Here is an 18,596-nt window from a genome sequence, read left to right on the forward strand (position 1 = left end):
TATGTTTTAAGGCACTGTGTGAGGTAATTTAAAGTTTGTTATTCCAGAGGAATGGATATTAAAAGTTAAGTGTTTGTATTTCTGCTTGATTTTGTATATCTATCATGCATGGTACAAGGTTGAATTTAGTTAAAAAATGAAATTATGAACTATTCTTGTTAGACAAACTCCAGATTAAACAAACAAAGAAAAAAATAATGTTTTTAACATCAGCTACTAAAACACAAAAGTTAAGCAGGTTTTATTTAAAATTTTTGGAATCTTGTGAAATTACAGTGATACTACTGCAAAGTGGAGTGCTTGTGAGTGTGTGTGTGTGTGTGTGTGTGTGTGTGTGTGTGTGTGTGTGTGTGTGTGTGTGTGTGTGTGTGTGTGTGTGTGAGAGAGAGAGAGAGAGAGAGAGAGAGAGAGAGAGAGAGAGAGAGAGAGAGAGAGAGAGAGAGAGAGAGAGAGAGAGAGAGATGGTGAAGGGGTGTCTGCCATTGACTTTGACCATCAAGATCAAATATAGAGAAGAGCTACAATGATTTTGATGGCTGCTGGGGAAAGTAACACATTATTATGAACCTGTGACAATTGACAATAAAAACTGTAACACTGATACATTTCTGTGTAACACAATGCTATTCATTACAACATTTTACATTCTTTATAATCTTTGACAAATTAATATCTGTTGCACAACTCTTTCCTAAAGCCAGACAATGTGTGAAGAGAACCTTATGAGGTAATGCATGAATGACCGTTTGAAATGAAACAACTTTTTTAAAATGAAGGAAACAAAATCAACAAACTTTATGTGTGAAATGTGGAATTTCTGTCCTGCTGTGGGACATGCTCTACCCTGATTAACTTTTTATCTAATGAAGAAGACTGTACCTTGCTATGAGCCAGTGCAGGATACAGCTTACACAATGCATGTTATCTAGGGAATAGTATAGGATCTCAGACACCATGTAAAATCATAGTTGTTCATATCAGTAAAAGTTTCTATTTGTCCTCAATAAATCAGCAACATCAAAAAGTAAACACACACTCACATAGATAAGAAGGAGTCAAGGAATCACAAAAGAGTAGTAGACCTACTCACAACATACCTCATCCCAGGTCAGAGAATGTGTATCTGCTGCCCCCTTTGATCAATACATGTATGACCGTCTCTTCAACTCACCCACAGAAGATGGCAAGTTTCTCATGCAAGTGTGGCATCTACTGGACAATGCAGAGACTCAGGTGAATTTAAGTAAATTAACAAGAAGGGGAAATTAGCATTGATGCAGACCTGGCGAGTGTTTTAAGATTAAAAAACATGCTGCTACCACAGTTGTATAACATAATGCTGGCTCATGACCATGGGCCATTCATGCACCCACAGGGCAACCATTAGCCTAATACTGTTATATTAATAATACTAATACCTGTGATTTACTTGCAACATATCTGCTGTAAAAAAGAAAAAAGAAACAAAAGAAAGAAAAAAAAGGTACTACTAAAAGACAAAGATGCCAGGAGATAGTTAATTAAAAGCATTATAGCATATATTGGTCATTCCTAGTCGACATTGTGTGTGTCCTGTTTATTGTACTCTGTAGTTATTGTACTGTTACACAATATGTTTAAATTGGGACTGCCGATGAACATTACATACATAATTCACGTAAACGCATTGTCTTAAAATATGTTCATGCAATAACGCATTGTAATTTCTATAGGCTGTAATTAAATATGCGGTTGACTGGAGACCAGTGTGGGGGTAGTTACAGCCACTTTGACAGCACTATTCCAACAACAGGCCCCCACACTTCGAAGAAGGCATTTTTCTTGGAAAACAAAGCAAGAATACGGTGAATGAGCTACTCATACAAATTATGTGCTTATATCATTTGTTAATCGTGTCCTACAAGCTAATTTTAGCCAGATGGATTTTATTACGTCACCACGTCATCGGTTTCATAAGGAATATTGTACTGATTGTCAAGATACTTCACATCCTACTCCTGTTTGCAGTCTTGGAAAACACCACCTACCACACTGTAACCCCGTGAGACCATAACAAGGTATACGTTAAGGAGATCATAAATTACTTGTACGTTGCTGAGTGCATGACAGGGACCTCAGGGACAAATAGATTAAGCAGGACATTTGGCCGCTGTTGGCGATTCAGCCTGTTAAACCGAATGTCGACAGAAAAGGAAGTGAATGACAGTGAACTATCTTGACTCTCTTGTGAGTTCCTGCCCACCTCGTCCTCTGGCCAATGAGAGGAGCCAGCACTAGGACGCTCCGGGGCCGCGAGTTCGCGGGAAACCGGTTGTAGTCGGGATACAATCCTTAACGGGCTCGTGATTTTAATAACTACCTACATTGCTAAATCTGTGTGTCATTGATTAATCTATTGTGCACCATTCCGATTAAAAACGAAGCGGTGACATAGCCTTAAAACGTCGCTGCCCGCTGAGTGCTATGCTAACATTGAACGCTAGTTAGTAGGGTTGTCACATTGGCTAGCAGGGACGCTGTGCTTCATGCTACGGCGCAGATACAGCTGCTTACTAAAAAAAGAGACAAAGGGGCTCCGACTGTCAGCCAGGAAATAGACGGTTAAAATGAGCATGTTCAATTTAGACCGTTTTCGTTTCGATAAGGCAGCGACGACAACGAACAAACAAGAGGAGAGCGGGTCCAAAAGTCCCGAGTCTGAGAAGGAAAATAAGCCAGGTAACATTAACTAGTAGATGTTAACGCTAGCTCACAAGGCTGGTAGCCAGATGTGTCAGGCTGCAGGCATGCTATCTTTAAACAGTCAGTGAATACATTGCTTTTTTCATGCTCTAGGCAAGAATGACTGTACTAGAGCCTGGAGCATCATAGTTTTTGATGTAGACACTGTTTCAGTTTATTAATTGGCATAGTCAGATTACGGGTTTGTGATGTAACCAATGTAATCCTTAGAGTGCTACACTATAGGTATATAGCCTAACAGGGATACAATTAGATCCCACATCTTAATGTGTCACTCAGCTGTAGTACAAGTGGCAACAGTTCAGAGACATGACACAATCTAGCAATTAACACATGATGCCAAAGCGTACTGAGTACGTTTTGGTCTGGAAAAAATGTGTTTGGTCCATTACAAAGCCACTATATTTAATTTATACATTCAGGGGTGTTTTGGATGAGGTTAAGATGACGCTTGTGAAAATGGGAAGTTTTGTAATGGACCATTGTTCTGAGGCTTTACTCTTGTAGCTGTCCTGCCTAATCGCTTAGGATGCATCTATTTTGTTTTTTCTACTTTGCTCTCCCAGCTCAGATGAAACCAGTCAAAGGCACACCAAAGTCCCATGCCCGAGGAGTGGTTTTTGAGGAAGTCATTACAATTGACTTGGAGGAGGATGAGCCAAAAACCAAAATATCATTAACAAGGAAATCCAAGTAAGTGATATCTAAAATGACAACATTTTAAACCCTACCCCCCACATTCATGCTGATTCATACTAATATATTGATCGGTTGTCTGCCTTCTTTAGGGACCCTGTTGCAAAATCATCTAAAAATGTGGTAACAGATCATACAGATGATGAAGACAACGAGCTGGAGGAAAAAGTGAACAGACTACAAGAGATGTTTCCTCAGATGAAGAGGAAGGAGCTACTGGAGGCAAGTTGAGACATAGCAGAGGTTTGGCAGGTTGAGTTGACGGAAACGCCTTAGTTTGACTCTGGCGGGATCTGTAGGTGGACTTATGAGTGCATTTTTTTAATTGCTGTTTTATTTACTCTGGATCAGTTTGACTGATTTAATGATTGTAACTTAATGTCTTCTACTGATAAAATTGATATATTACCCACCTAAGGCTAGGCAATATATCAATAATATATCGATATTGTGATATGAGACTAGATATCATCCTAGATTTTCGATATCGTAATATCATGATTGGCATAAGTGTTGTTTTGTCTTGCTTTTTAAGGCTGTATTACATTAGAGTGATGTCATTTGACCAGACTGTTCGAGCTGTTCTATTATTTGCCTTTAACTAGTTTTTCATTATATCCACATTACTGATTATTATTTATCAAAAATCTCATTGTGTAAATATTTTGTGAGAACACAAATAGCCCTGGCTCCCTACAAAATTGTTGCAATATCGAGGTATTTGTTCAAAAATATTGTCATATTTGATTTTATCCCAACCCTACACTCAGTTATACCTTGGACACTGTTCATCTTTCTTCTGTAATGTTCACAGGTCATTAGAAGTACGAGCACATTGGAGGGGGCTGTAGCTGCATGCTTGTTGCAGTTTGGTGATCAAGAAGGTAAAAATATAATTTTTTCACAAGTGGTTTCCCTGTAGTTGTACAGGCCTGGTGTTTGTGGTTACCTGGGAAACTCTTGATATTCTCTTCACGTTCTGTAATATTGTAATTAATTGGGTTACCACCAAATATGCTGAACAATATTATTGTCAGTGAATATGCTATGAAAAAGACAAAAAAAAATCACTTTTCCCAGTCAGCTGGCTATTTTATGTAAACACTGTCTGTTTTGTCGCCTCAGACCAAAGCAGAAAGAGAAAAGCGGATGGATCCAGCAGTTCTCAGGACAGTGAGAAGATTCAACCCAGCAAGAAGAGAAGACCATCAGTGGTGAGATTACTAATACTACTGTAATGATTTAAAATGATATTATCATAACTTGTACACCTTTTTAAGATTGTGCCGTTTTATTATATTTACAATTAGAGCCATTTTAATTGTTTGTTTTGCTGTGATACATTTTTCCAGTATCCTGACATGTTGTATGTAAGTCACATAAAAACACTTAACCGTTTTTTTTGGAGGTGAGGTTTTTGTGCTTTATGCCCAGAAAGCAGTTGAAAAAATAAGACATTTTTTACAGGAAAAAACAAGAATACGCAGCTGTTTATGAGAGAAAAAAATTGATTACTTCTTATTAGGCCGGATGCACAATGTACTAACTGCAGGTTCCTCGTAAGGATGATCAGATTGATTTTGTGTTAAGGGGTAGGGATGGGGTCTTTATATAGTGCTCAATCTACTTTTTAAGTATGAATCCTTTCATTAGATTTGCCTGTCAACATTTGCATGTGACTTAAGGTTAAATCGCTACTACTCAAAGATGTCCTAGTGGCTGAGAAGGCAGAAACACTACGGTTTAAGTGATGGCCTAATTAATGTTCATAACCTGTAGCTACTACCTGCATCTGCAGCCACTGTGATGTTAATTAAAAGTATCTGTCACATTCAATTAACAGCTGCAGCCTACTGTGCTTCAGCAGCGACTTACTTCAAATACCGGTGGTCCTGATTCAGAACTAATGAAGCTGATGAGACTAAGATGCTGATATGATATGAATCCAAGTTTAAATTACAGATTCTGAATTAGACATGAGGTGATCAGCTGATTGTTTCTCAAGAGACGAGTCACCACTCTGTTGGTCCCTGTTGGCGTACTGTTGTCGCACAGTGGTTTGAGAGAACGATGTTTCTTTTCAGCTGCAAACAAACTTCGGTTGAATGCAGACACAGGCACGTGTGTTTTAGAGATTTAAATCCACAGCTCAGCTCAGTTTTTATGGAATTGAGCGCTCCTTCCTAGCTTTGCATTTATCTTTGTTGTGAAGAATACGAATTCTGATGAAGAAGAGGATGATGGGGAAGAACCAAGCTGGGAGAAGCAGGAGGTGATGGTCAGAAGACTGCAGAAAAAGTTTCCAGACCAGGATAAAGAGGTGATGACACACTTTTCATTATGAGATTAGTTTTGACACTTCTCCTCTCTCTTAGACTGCATTAAATAACATGACAACTGTATTTTCTGTGTGTGGTTGTGATGTTGCAGGAAACAGTATGATGTGATGATATCCAACTGCTCTCTGTTTTACCCTGCATACTAGCAATTAGGTCTACTTATCATATTAAACTTGTTCAGAAACATTCAGTTCAAGAATATCTGCCATATCCTTTTCAGTGAAAAGAAAAAACAGTGATTGCCTAATACACATATTTGTTCAGTGATTCCTAAGCAAAGCAGAAAACTTGTCTATCATCTATTCTACCACTGTTTGAAATGATGCTTGACTTTGGAAAATGACTTGCCAGACCATAATGAGGAACAAACACACAAACTACTTATAGGTGGATTTTGTTTAGGCTGTTTAAGGAAACAGTGGCTCTAATGTGTTAGATCTCACCCTTGCTGATGTCTGTCTTGGTACAGGAGCTGCGGATGGTGCTGCAGGAACACGACTGGAACGTCGAGGATGCTCTGCAAGTTCTACAAATGTTCTCAGATCCAGGTCTGAACAAAGCCATCTGTATCTGGACATCTTTTCTATCACCTATATGTGTTCTTTTCCTGTAAAGTTTCAACATCTTAACTGTGTCTGGCTGTCTTTTTTTTGTCTGACAGACAATACTAGCTTCAGCTCACCTGAGTCAGAAGAGAAGAAATCCAGCAAATCAAAGAGCAAAGACAAGTCAGATGGGGGCCACAGAAAGTCGAAGCGCCACAAAGATCATGGAGACAGTAAAAACAACAGAGATCATAAGGGCTCCAAACATCACACGAATGCCAGTGAATCAGATGGGGACAGTTCAGATGCTACAAGGGACAGTGAGGACACAGACTCAGAAGACAGCGACAGGGCCAAAAACAAAAATAGCACGTCTACCCTGAATACATGGCTTAAAAAAAGTACTGATTCAGTGTCTTCATCCTCCTTTGTGAAGAAGACAACTACCTCTTCCTCCCAGAAGCCATCCTCCTCCTCATCCTCTTCCTCCTCTACTGCCCAGATGTTGTCCAAATTTGCCAGTGGGACTAGTATAGCCAAGAAGGAGGCAGCAGAGAGAAAGAGGAAAGCACGAGCCTCTGATGAACATGTCAGTTCTGAGGGGGAAAATGATGATGAAGAGGAGACAGTTAGTGACAGTGAGTTTGAGGATTCGGATGAAGAGCTGGACTCTAAAGGTGGCATGACAGAAATGAAGAAAGAGATCCTCACATTCTTCCAGGAGGCATCAATAGATGAGCTGTCACTCATTTCTGGGTGCTCAGTGAAAAAAGCACAGAAGATTGTCGAACTGAGACCCTATAATGAATGGCAAAGCCTGGTGAGAGAACGTGTGTGCATGTGCGTGTTATTCTAAACAAATGCGACCGCAATAAATTACTGGTGGTTCCATTATGCCAAGTATAACTGTGCAGATGTTATCAGTGGGGGAAGTTTTAAAAACAAAGGGCCACAGTCAATCATAGTGGAACACCTGGTAAACGACTCTGTGGCCTGTTACATTTCATTCACACCTTATTCACTTATTGAGCACATCAATGTTTGTTCTTTAGAGACAAGACATTCCTTACAATCTGTTGAATAGCAGAACTCTTCACCACCTGACCTCACTGCATGGTCTTAATAACAGCAGTTACATTTTCCAAACCTCTGTCCATTTATACATTTGAAAGGTTGTCATCATACAGTCAATATTATTGCTAACGAGGCTAACGATGAATCATCATAGGATGTCATGCTGCAATAATAGCAAAGTGAAATATTTAATGTCAAACACAATCATGTGGTAGGGTTGTTTGCCTCTTTTCATCATGTGTGTTTGGTTTAAAAGGTCAAGACTAAGCACACAAATATTTGAAATCACACTTTTAATACATTTGCTTGTAGCAGCTTATCTGGCCACTGCATTCTTGTAGATACAAAACATCAGCATAAAGGATAAAAACTGGAAAACACACTTTGACATGTGCAACTGTAATGACTGTTGTGCTTAACTAAAACATTCCACACAGTGTCCCATAATATAGATAGAGAAGAGTACAGTATAACTTAAACAGGCCTATGTAACTATCAGTGAAGATAGGCGGCCTTGGCAAAGTAGAAACATGCTGCTTATGTTGTGGCACAATTTAAGTTATTTTGTGGTGTGTGTGCTCATGATTTTAGTCTCTTTTTGTGGATGCTTGTCCACTTGTAGCTTTGTTTTAAATGTTCGACTCTTGACTTCTTTAGACTAACACTATAAATCAGTTTTCTAGGGATAATCATTGACAACTTGTATTAACCTAATAGTTTAGTTTATTTTGGCCTGTGATCAACATTGCCTCTTATTGACTTTGTTTTAACGCAACTGTTTAGTTCCTTTCCACTTACTGATATATCAGAAAAGGTACTAACATAGTGTGTGAGTGATAAAAGGGAACTTTATAGCCTTGTGACATATTGTGTGACATTTTGCTCTCTGCTCTTCAGATCGATATCTTGATTAAAGAGTATGGACTGTCAGAGGATTTATTGCTGGGCTGTAGAGTTGTCCTCAGAGAGCGCAAGGTTGTCCTGGGGCTCATGTCAAAATGTGAGACCATTTCTTCGAAAATGATCAAAAAGGTCACTGAGGTTATGAAAAAGGGCACAGGGGCCACGGAACAACCCTGTGTCCTCAACAGCCAGTAAGTGAAACGCACATATACACATACTGTTATGAATAGTCCATAAACTGATGAAACAAGTTGTTTGTATGTATGTATTGTACTTTTTGTAGCAGCATGGTCTCATGTCCCAAGACAAATATACCTGGTTTAAGTAGAGTTAATGTTGAGTCACATTATCTCAGTGAGCTTTTGCTAATGAAGGATTGGAAATAATTGCAGATTTCAAAGCTTCTTCATACTTTTTGGGCTAAGCAGTTGTTAACCAGCAGTTTTATGAAATAATTAAATGATTCTCATTTTATTTGTCGTCTTTCAGAAATCAGCTGAAACCCTATCAAATGATTGGCCTAAAGTGGTTGCTTCTGCTGCACGATCAGAACCTGAGTGGTATCCTGGCCGATGAAATGGTAAGGCAACTAAGCTACAACCAGGGGGAAGAGAGGGTACACCACCAACATTTGTGATGTGCTGGCCGTGAGCCGAAAGTCAAAAACGGCTGTTTTCATTCCTTTTGTCTATTTTCCTTGGCTGAGGAAAAGGATGGTTGGCACAAGAAGTGAAATAGTTTAGAGGTGAACAATTTTACTACTGACTTGTTAAGGCAAAGTCCATTTGCCTTAAAAAAGATGTCTGCTGTCCCAGAAAAAGTTGAAATTGTCAAAGTGCATGTGAATGTACAGTGCATGCAGTTGAGAGCCATGTGTTCAGTGACAACAATCTGCTAAATCTCTCGACTCCTCTTCTGACCAATAAACACTTCAGCATTCAAGGAGCTGACTGTGTCCAACAGACCAATAAAGTCTCATTTCAGCACTTCAGATTGCTATTTCACATCATTGGATGTTTTTCGCAGAAGCCACAGTGTTCCGGATTCCTTCTGTCAGAGATCATTTCCTTGGGAACTTGTATTTTGTTTTTTTGCACTTCAGTCTTACATCTTTTCCAGCAAAGTTACTCATAATGAGAGTTTGAAGCCCAGTCGTTAGCTTTCCTTGTTGCCTTTTACTTTCTAAATTACTCTCAGTGCTTAGTCTGCTGTGTGAACATCCTGGATCCTGCAACAGTGTAGCAAATCTGTTCTATAGATGCACACTCTGTTGTTGGGGATGTTTGTAGTTGGTGCTCCCTTTTGCAGCTGTCCAATGCTGTGTTGTACTAAGTACAGGGGTTGAAGAGGCACTCTGCCAGCCAGTTGCATCACAAACCTCAAGGGTCTGGGCTCTGCGTGTTACTCATCCTCACATTTATCCAGGGAATGATTTACTCTTAGGCTTTGCACCAAGAGAGTCGTTATCAAAGAGTGTTTTGTGTATATGTGTAACCACCCTGTAGGTGAATAAACAATAAGAAACCTCTAGGAAGACAGGAACAAAGTAAAGGCAGTGAAGAGTTAAAGATGGTGAGAGAAATGAGAGGGTTTTTTTATGTTGTTTAGTAAAGGTGTCATTGAAATTCTGTCAGTATTTTTGCTGTGTGGTGAGTGATCTGAAAAGCACTTTTTTGTCTGTCAACCTGGTTTACTCTTGATCTTTTTGTGTCAGTGTTTGATAACTGACTGAGTCTCTCTCTGTCTTTCAGGGTTTGGGAAAAACAATCCAAGCTATTGCGTTTCTGGCCCAGTTGTACGAGGATGGAATAGATGGCCCTCACCTCATCACTGTGCCATCGTCTACACTGGGTAATGATCCCCCCACACACACACTTTTCTACTTTGCTACGCTGCATTATATTAATCTGACCAAACAACACATAGGTAATGATGCTTTGAAGAATGGCAAGTAGTGTTGCATGTTGTGTAAGGCTACACTATAGATTCTACTTACTAAAATTTAGTAGCCCTCTCTGTATGTGTGTTATAAAAAACATTAATTCAGTTTACCAGAAACATACTTTCAATTAGTTGACAAACACTTTTGATCCTCTTATCTTTTGTGGTTTACATTCATTTGTCTAAAGCCTTTGTAAAATTGGAACTTAAATAAATCAATTGTTTATTTGTGATTTATGCATAACTAATTTTATCTCTTGTAGATAACTGGGTCAGAGAGCTGAAGCTGTGGTGTCCAAGCCTCAAAGTTCTAGTTTATTATGGTAAGACTTCTCATCCATCTTTTCCCGTTGGAATTTGTTACTTTTTGGTGTTTGGTGTCATTTATAGACTAGAATCTGTAAAAGTTTACCACCTGCCATTCTTGTCACACAATGTTGCTCTATATAATGATGTGAAATCTGGACTTAGGGTGAATTTCAGGGGGCAGCCCTAGATAATGCACAATGATATATATTTTTTTGTTTTGAGTGTGTGTTCATATGTTCTGCACAGGATCTGTGGAGGACCGCCGCTACCTCAAACATGACATCTTAAATAATGAAGTTGAGTTTAACGTCATTGTGACCACGTGAGCAAACGCACACTCACACACTGTATCAGGTTTTTTTTTTTACTGAAAGAACAGTTGAGTGTACAGAAGCAAGTTTCCACACAGACTGAGAGCTCCTCTTCCCGTGTTTTCCAGGTATAACTTGGCCATTGGAAACGACAGTGACCGCAGCCTTTTCCGTAAGCTGCGTCTGAAGTATGCTGTGTTTGATGAAGGTCACATGCTGAAGAACATGAACTCTCTGCGCTACCGCCACCTTATGGCTATTAACGTAAGTTCACTAACATTGTATTTTCTTCCAACACCACCTCATTTCTGTGGTATTTTCATCTGTCTACAGAATTCTTTTCCTTTCTACTCTTGATATTCAGAATTATTGTGACTCCCCCCAGCAGCCATCAGCTTTACTGCATTTCTTACCTGGCGTACATAAGAGTTTAGGATGCCACTTTCTCTCTCTCTTTGTAGGCAGAGCATCGCTTGTTGCTGACAGGAACTCCCTTACAGAACAACCTCTTAGAGCTGATGTCTCTCCTGAACTTCATCATGCCTTCTATGTTCTCCAACTCTGCTACACAGCTCTCCAAAATGTTTTCTATGGTAAGTGTGTAATTGTGTGTTTTATGTTTTTATCTCAGTTTGTGTGGACATATGGTAATCATTTGAAAGTTGATGGCACCAAATAACCACATGAACATCACCTGGAAATTTAAGCCTGCCCTCTTCAAGTGTTGATTTATCAATCTGATATTCTGGTATAAAATCATGAATTTGAATTTCCGAACGACTGACCTGATTTAAAAATGTTCTCATACTTCACTTTGTCCTGATACTGTGAGAAGACCCTTACAGTTTGACCTCTTACCTTAATTGTATCTCCTGGCCCTCCACTTCAGTACATTCAAATTATTTTTTTCACAAGTGTATAAACAGAAATGTCCAGTTTCAGTACTCAACCAGTAAATAAACAAACATCTACAAATATCCCAGAGTAATTGTATGCTTTTTTTTGTTTATTTTTTGGCCCATCCGAATCAAAATGTGTAACCAATGCATGTTATGTTCCAGAAATCCCACGAGGAGCAGAGCCGCTTTGAGAGGGATCGTATTTCTCAGGCCAGACTCATCATGAAGCCTTTTATCCTCAGAAGAGTCAAGAGTGAGGTGAGTTAACATATGTAATCACAGTATGTTAAACTGCAAACATAATTTAATCCAAAGAATCCATTTCCATTAAAAACATTTGACAAACTTAATTTCTGCCACTTCTGTTTTTTCATTAACTGGCTGGCACTTTTGCACCTTAACACAGTTTTTCTTGGACATTTACTTTTTCCAAGTTATTTTCATAATAGGAATTAGGGGTATATATCTATATTGATGATAACCATGATATTTATAAAATTACATATTGATATTGTGTTAAAAATACACAAATAATAATATTGTGTAATAATCCAGGGCCTCCGTTTCTTTACGGTCTTGCTTTGTATCCTCTTTCCTCCTCGCCCCACACACACACACACACACACACACACACACACACACACACACACACACACAACAGCCCATTTGTTTTTTTCACTCTCCATTGAATGTAATTGTTCTTATCGTATGTTTTTGTACATTTATGATTAAAGGCTATCACCCCACCTCCCTAAGCTTGTATTTAGAGTGTAATTCATTAGCCAGAAAAGAGACAAAAGGCGCGCAGGTGGTCGAGTGGTTAGAGCGCATGCCACATACGCAGCCGGCCCCTATCGAATCCCGGCTGGAGGTCCTTTGCTGCACGTCATACCCCCCTTTCTCTCTCCCATGTTTCCTGTCTACTGCTGAATAAAGGTGTCAAAGCCAAAAAAAATCTTTAAAAAAAGAAGGAAAAAAAAAAGAAAGGAGACAAAATACACCACAAACAAAGTTAAAGATTAATGTAGCTGATCATGAAATCTTTGGGCCACAATAATGGTATAGTGAAAATCTAATATCGCGCTAGTGCTAATAGGTATAATAATTAGTTGAAACCCTGTGTCAGTATTGTGAACTAATTTTCTGTCTTTCTTTTTTACAGGTCCTCAAGCAGCTGCCTGCCAAGGAAGAGAAAACAGAGTTCTGCTCAATGAGCGAGAAACAGCAGGTTCTCTACCAGAAGCTCCTTAAAAAACTCAAGGCCTCCACCAATGGCGAGAGTAAGCCTCATTTACTGCTCCATATTGTACAACTAACATGTTGGTGGAAATACTGTGATTAGTCATTACCTTGATGCTTTTTCCCCACAGAGCGTGAACTGTGTAATGTGATGATGCAGTTGAGGAAGATGGCTAACCACCCTCTGCTTCACAGACAGTATTACACCACAGAGAAGCTCAAAGCCATGAGCAAACTCATGCTCAAGGTTAGTCCTGTTCCTTTGTCTTTTCGTCTTCTCCCATTTCTGCTGCCAGACGTAGCTGGTCAATGACACCAAGCATTCACATTTCTGTGCCATCTTAAGGCAAGGCAAGTTTATGCATGGTGTTCACTACACTGGACAGATGTTTACAAGTCATTTTGAACCATTTAAGTTGTAGTACCATGTCCCAACCACCTAGGTGGTAAACCCCCAATATCATTTTTGTTTTTTTCAATCATTTTGGAATATTGCATTATAAATTCAAAATGGCGGAGGGTAGAGGAGATACACCAATTAACTCAGTAATATCTGTTAAATCATTTTGTTCCCAGAGATAGAATTGGTTAAAAAAATATATTTTTCAACTGAAAAGGATGTTATTAACATGTTTATCAAGTTTTTAATAATATATTTCTTGTACATTTTTTTCTGGGACTGAAAATACATCTGTCCACTCCAGTGAACGTTATATTTTGCCTATTGGGCCTATATATGGATTTTTCCTTATTTTGTATGTTCTATTTAAAATTATGATATATGTGTGTGTGTTTGTAGTTATGTATTTGTGCTCACCAAAAATATGTTTTACTAAGATATTAACATTTACTTAGAGCAAATGGTATGAATATGTATATTATTAAATAACAATAACGGTATAGAATATATTTGAAAACAGTCATTCTGTCTCTTGAAACTCATTTTAATTCATTCAGCAATAGCAGGGCCACAGAAGTGAACAACCTTTAAAAAACAAATAGTAAAAACAAAGATCATACCTTCATCCACCAACTCTGATAGCCTGCACAAACGATGGCCATGGCATTGTTAAATGAATAAAATGAGTTTACTTTCTAAGCATTATATGACATACTTTTCAAATGTCCTCTCTATTTTTGTTGTTATTTAATGTTACTGTGTGTATTCATACCATATGATCTTACTAAATGTTAATATCTTAATAAAACATGTTTTTTTTTTTTTTACCTCCATTGATTTCCATTTAATCACTTTTCATATCGTTGATGCATGGTGTCCACTACAGTGGACACATGTCTAACTCCCTCAAAATACAGTATAACAAAGAAAAAATATATTAGCATGATTTTGTTTAAGAGTAAAAACAAACAATAAAAGTATTACTCTGTGAATGAATAATTCATGCATGAATTCCATTCACTTAGGCCAGTTCCAAAGTGCTTTACATGTATATATTTTTGTAAATATTTGGATTGTGGAAGGGAGATTTTAATGCTATATTTTGTGGCCCAAATTATCACTGTTAAGTGTTATCAAAATATCCATCAAACTGTCCTGATACCCTACTTTTAGTGCTGAAATGTAATAAGATTACTTAACATCTTGTTTACCTTGGATTTGATCAAATCTAACAAACAGTAAATTGTAAGATTCAACTTTGTTTGACTCTGCAATAGCATAATATGAAATACAAGTAAAAGCACCATTAAAACTGACCGGCAAATTACTTTAAAGGTTGCACACTGTATGTCTCTTCATTTAAAGCATCCATTTATGTTTTCATTAATGTTTTGATTTCTTTGGTTGAACACTGTATTTTCTGTAGGTGTAATCAATTAATTCTTCATTCATTCTCCCTCCTTTTGTAATATTTTTGGCGTATTTCTCCAATCTTTATTGAATTTTTCTCTCCCAACCTGCTCAGGAGCCAACTCACTTTGATGCAGACGCTGCTCTGATCCAGGAGGACATGGAAGTGATGTCAGACTTTGAGCTGCATCGTCTGTGCCAGCAGTACTCTTCCATCGGCTCCTACCAGCTTGAAAACAATCTTCTGCTCGACTCTGGGAAGTTCCATCACCTCACGGAGCTGCTGACTTCACTCAAGGACAAGGTAACCACAAATGTGCCAAACCATGCCTTTGCACAAATAAAGAATGTGTAAATGAAGAATGCTATTGATTTTAAAATCATGTAACATAACTTTCCTCTCATTGTACAGGGAGACAGAGTGGTTTTATTCAGTCAGTTCACCATGATGCTGGACATTGTGGAAATACTGCTGAGACATCTCAAGCATCGCTATGTTAGACTGGACGGATCCACACCCATAGCAGACAGGTCAGAGTTTTATAGTAAATAGCTGCTTTATTTAGCAACATAACCGTCACACATGGTCCTAATTTGAATCAGTGAGTTAAGCATCTCAGTTACTCTAGCGATTTATTCACAATGAAATATAATAAATCTGTTGTAGTCAACATAACATACACTATGTCAAAAGTAATCTTGTAAATGTGTTTGTCCTGCAGGATCGTGTTGATTGATGAGTTCAACACGGACCCTGACATATTTGTGTTCCTGTTGTCAACACGTGCCGGCGGCCTCGGCATCAACCTCACTTCAGCTAATGTTGTGATCTTACATGACATTGACTGCAATCCCTACAATGACAAACAGGCTGAGGACAGATGTCACCGTGTAGGTCAGACCAGGTGAGGTCATGGCATTCGATCAAAGGCTGCACATTTTTAAAAAGACACATTTATTCAGAATTTAGAGTAAAAATTGAACAGAAAAGTTTAATGAGTGTGAAATAACTATAAATGTAATTTTTACTTATTACGCCAAAAATAAGCTAAGACAAGCTCAGACAAATACTTGAATTATACAGGATATACAGTGTGTTTCCCTAAATATGTGCTATTGTTTTTTAGCATTACATAATGCACAGCAATATTTTGAATTTTGAAAAAGAAAACAGTAAAACGAGTAGTAATTAATAATAGTTGGAATTACAGATTTTCTTCAGGTAAAATTCCCCCACTTAGAAAAAAAGATTAGCACAGTGACTAATGAACTTCGCTTTGTGTTTGTCAGGACTGTGCAGGTCATTAAACTGATAAGTAAGGACAGCATAGAGGACTGCATACTGCAACTTGGCCAGAAGAAACTCAAACTGGAGCAGGACATGACCACCGCTGAACAGGGTGAGGAAATATATACATATATACACACACACACACTTTCTCAACTGTATGTGCATGCTCGCTCTCAGCCGTGCATTTTTTCTGTCAATCTACATGTCTTTTAAAAAAAATATAAAACACCATGAAAATCTGCATCAATATGGCTTGACAGACAGTACAGAAAATATATTCTTCAAAATAGTTGATGCAACAGTTTAATTTTTATGATATATTTAAAATGTCTGGGGATTCTTCTTAAAAACAGACTAACTTGTTGGAATCCACAATTTAAATAATGACTACTCACATCAGCTTGAGAAGAGTATTAAAGAAGGGATCAGAGACATGCAGTAGATGTCTATACAGAAATTACAATGTGGAGAAAGAGAATTACATTATTTTGTAAATAAAGTACAGGCACATCTGAGGAATGAGAATCAGAGAACACATCATGAATCATCCAGGTTCTGCCAAGCACTGGTGTAGTGCTTATGGCAATATATATCTAAAGCTTAAGGGGAGTTACCAATAGCCATGTTTTTGGTTTCTGAAATAGCCCACGTGTGTTTACTATAACCTTCTTTTTTTTTAATTAAAGTTTATTGTTATAACATACAATACTATAACCTTCTGATTTCCAAATGCAAAAAAAATAAAACATAATTTGTCCTTTAGGTGGTGAGGGGAACATACCTGAAGATATGGCATCTTTGCTCAGAGCTTCACTGGGAATGTGATATAAAAACAAGTGAAACTTGACTGTACAATTACATTTTAAAGGCATTTTTGTGATTCTGGGCAGACTTGAGTGTTCGGATTGAACACACACTTTAGTGTCTAAACTGGAAAATTACTGAAAACCATATGCTGCCATGAAACAAAACATTCTGATATTGAGATCTGTGTAACGTGGTAGCTGTGCCTAAACACTTTCTACATGCACACAGGTTTTGCTCTTACTTTGACCAAGTAACCAGTATACATAGGCTAGGCAAAAAGTTTGCCTTTTATATATTCAGCACTCCACATGTTATATGAGGGTCTCATATTGTAAAAAGAATGTGGTGTTTTAGAAGATGGAACAACCAGTAATGCAGCCACTGTTGGAGGACGGCATTGAATTTTTGATACTCTGGATCTTATGACTGAAACAGTATCAGACAGAGAAGTAGCGTAATTTAAGTTTACATAATCCATGTCATGTGGATTCGGTCTTTTATTATGCACGATCAGATAAAGGTACTGAATGCTGGTAATGATATTGACAGGAAAAGCTTACCTTCAGTCTCTGATAGATGATATTACAAATTCTAGTATGGAAATTGTGCTTGCGTACCTGAAGATGTGGTGCAAGGAATAAAGTAGAGTTTTACCATTCGTCATATATGACTGTTAAATCTTTCCAATTCTTCTTAAAAAAGTATTTGTTTACATCGAAATGTTTTTGCTGCCGTTATCCACAGCAGCATTTTTAAGATCAGCAGGTAGAACAACATCAAAGTGTTGATTTCCTCCACTACAACCAATACCCAACATTTTTTGCCAATTATGGTTGCATCAAAAAGTCAGCCAAGTATTTAGGAAATTGTATTCACTGTCACCATTTGTGTATCGTGTGGAGTTTCATCCTGATAGTTTAACTCTGACTTTGTTACCATTAAAATGATTGACAAAGGCAGCCTGATCAGTTTCTATTGACATAGTTGTTTGAAAGTGTTCGATGCATTTAACATACAATTATTCCAGTTTTATAGTATGAAAAACAAACCGTATTCAAGTGCAAAATGATATAAGAGGAAATGTTCTTGACTAGTTCCTTTGCTGTTTTCATTCCTTAAAATATTTTGATCCAGGAGACGCAAAGATGATGATTTGAGGAAGCAGCTGCTACATTCATGCACTGTATGATTGCGTAATGTCTTGTAAGTGTTAATGTGTAACTGTAAAAGCTTTTACTAAGTAATTTGTATGTTTTTTAGGTTCAAGTTTGAACTAAATAATAAAGATTTCAATAAATACTTTTGTAGTTGTGCTTTCAGTGGGTCAGCAGGAGGGGATGCCAACAGGAAAATTGTCTTTTTTATGTATGAATATTCTATTATTATATGTTATTATATTATATTATTATTAGGGCCCGAGCGGCGACTGCAAGTCGCCTGGGGAAAGCCCTATTGAAATTGTAATGTTTATTATTAGGGCCCGAGCGGCGACTGCAAGTCGCCTGGCGAAAGCCCTATTAAAATTGTAATGTTTATTATTATTATTAGGGCCCGAGCGGCGACTGCAAGTCGCCTGGCGAAAGCCCTATTGAAATTGTAATGTTTATTATTATTATTATTAGGGCCCGAGCGGCAACTGCTTCCAGGTTTTTTCTCACTTTCTGCTTCACGCCACAGCCCCGCCATGCCT

At 38.0% G+C, this 18,596-nt stretch overlaps 1 protein-coding gene across 1 annotated transcript; it reads left to right on the plus strand.

Annotated features, from left to right (window-relative positions):
• The first annotated feature begins 2,280 nt into the window (after positions 1 to 2,280).
• smarcad1a (SWI/SNF-related, matrix-associated actin-dependent regulator of chromatin, subfamily a, containing DEAD/H box 1 a) lies at positions 2,281 to 18,234 on the plus strand. The gene is made up of 23 exons (XM_062418070.1): positions 2,281 to 2,718; positions 3,309 to 3,435; positions 3,531 to 3,660; positions 4,253 to 4,322; positions 4,564 to 4,652; positions 5,651 to 5,758; positions 6,247 to 6,325; positions 6,439 to 7,142; positions 8,294 to 8,490; positions 8,789 to 8,879; positions 10,051 to 10,150; positions 10,504 to 10,563; positions 10,796 to 10,871; positions 10,989 to 11,124; positions 11,322 to 11,453; positions 11,922 to 12,017; positions 12,922 to 13,039; positions 13,130 to 13,245; positions 14,924 to 15,112; positions 15,221 to 15,339; positions 15,531 to 15,713; positions 16,099 to 16,208; positions 16,863 to 18,234. The coding sequence occupies exons 1-23, from the start codon at positions 2,607 to 2,609 to the stop codon at positions 16,922 to 16,924; spliced, it is 3,204 nt and encodes a 1,067-aa protein (XP_062274054.1). The 5' UTR covers positions 2,281 to 2,606; the 3' UTR covers positions 16,925 to 18,234.
• The last annotated feature ends 362 nt before the right edge of the window (positions 18,235 to 18,596 follow it).

The sequence above is a fragment of the Scomber scombrus genome, chromosome 4 (genome assembly GCF_963691925.1).
Source record: "Scomber scombrus chromosome 4, fScoSco1.1, whole genome shotgun sequence".
NCBI classification, from domain to species: domain Eukaryota; kingdom Metazoa; phylum Chordata; class Actinopteri; order Scombriformes; family Scombridae; genus Scomber; species Scomber scombrus.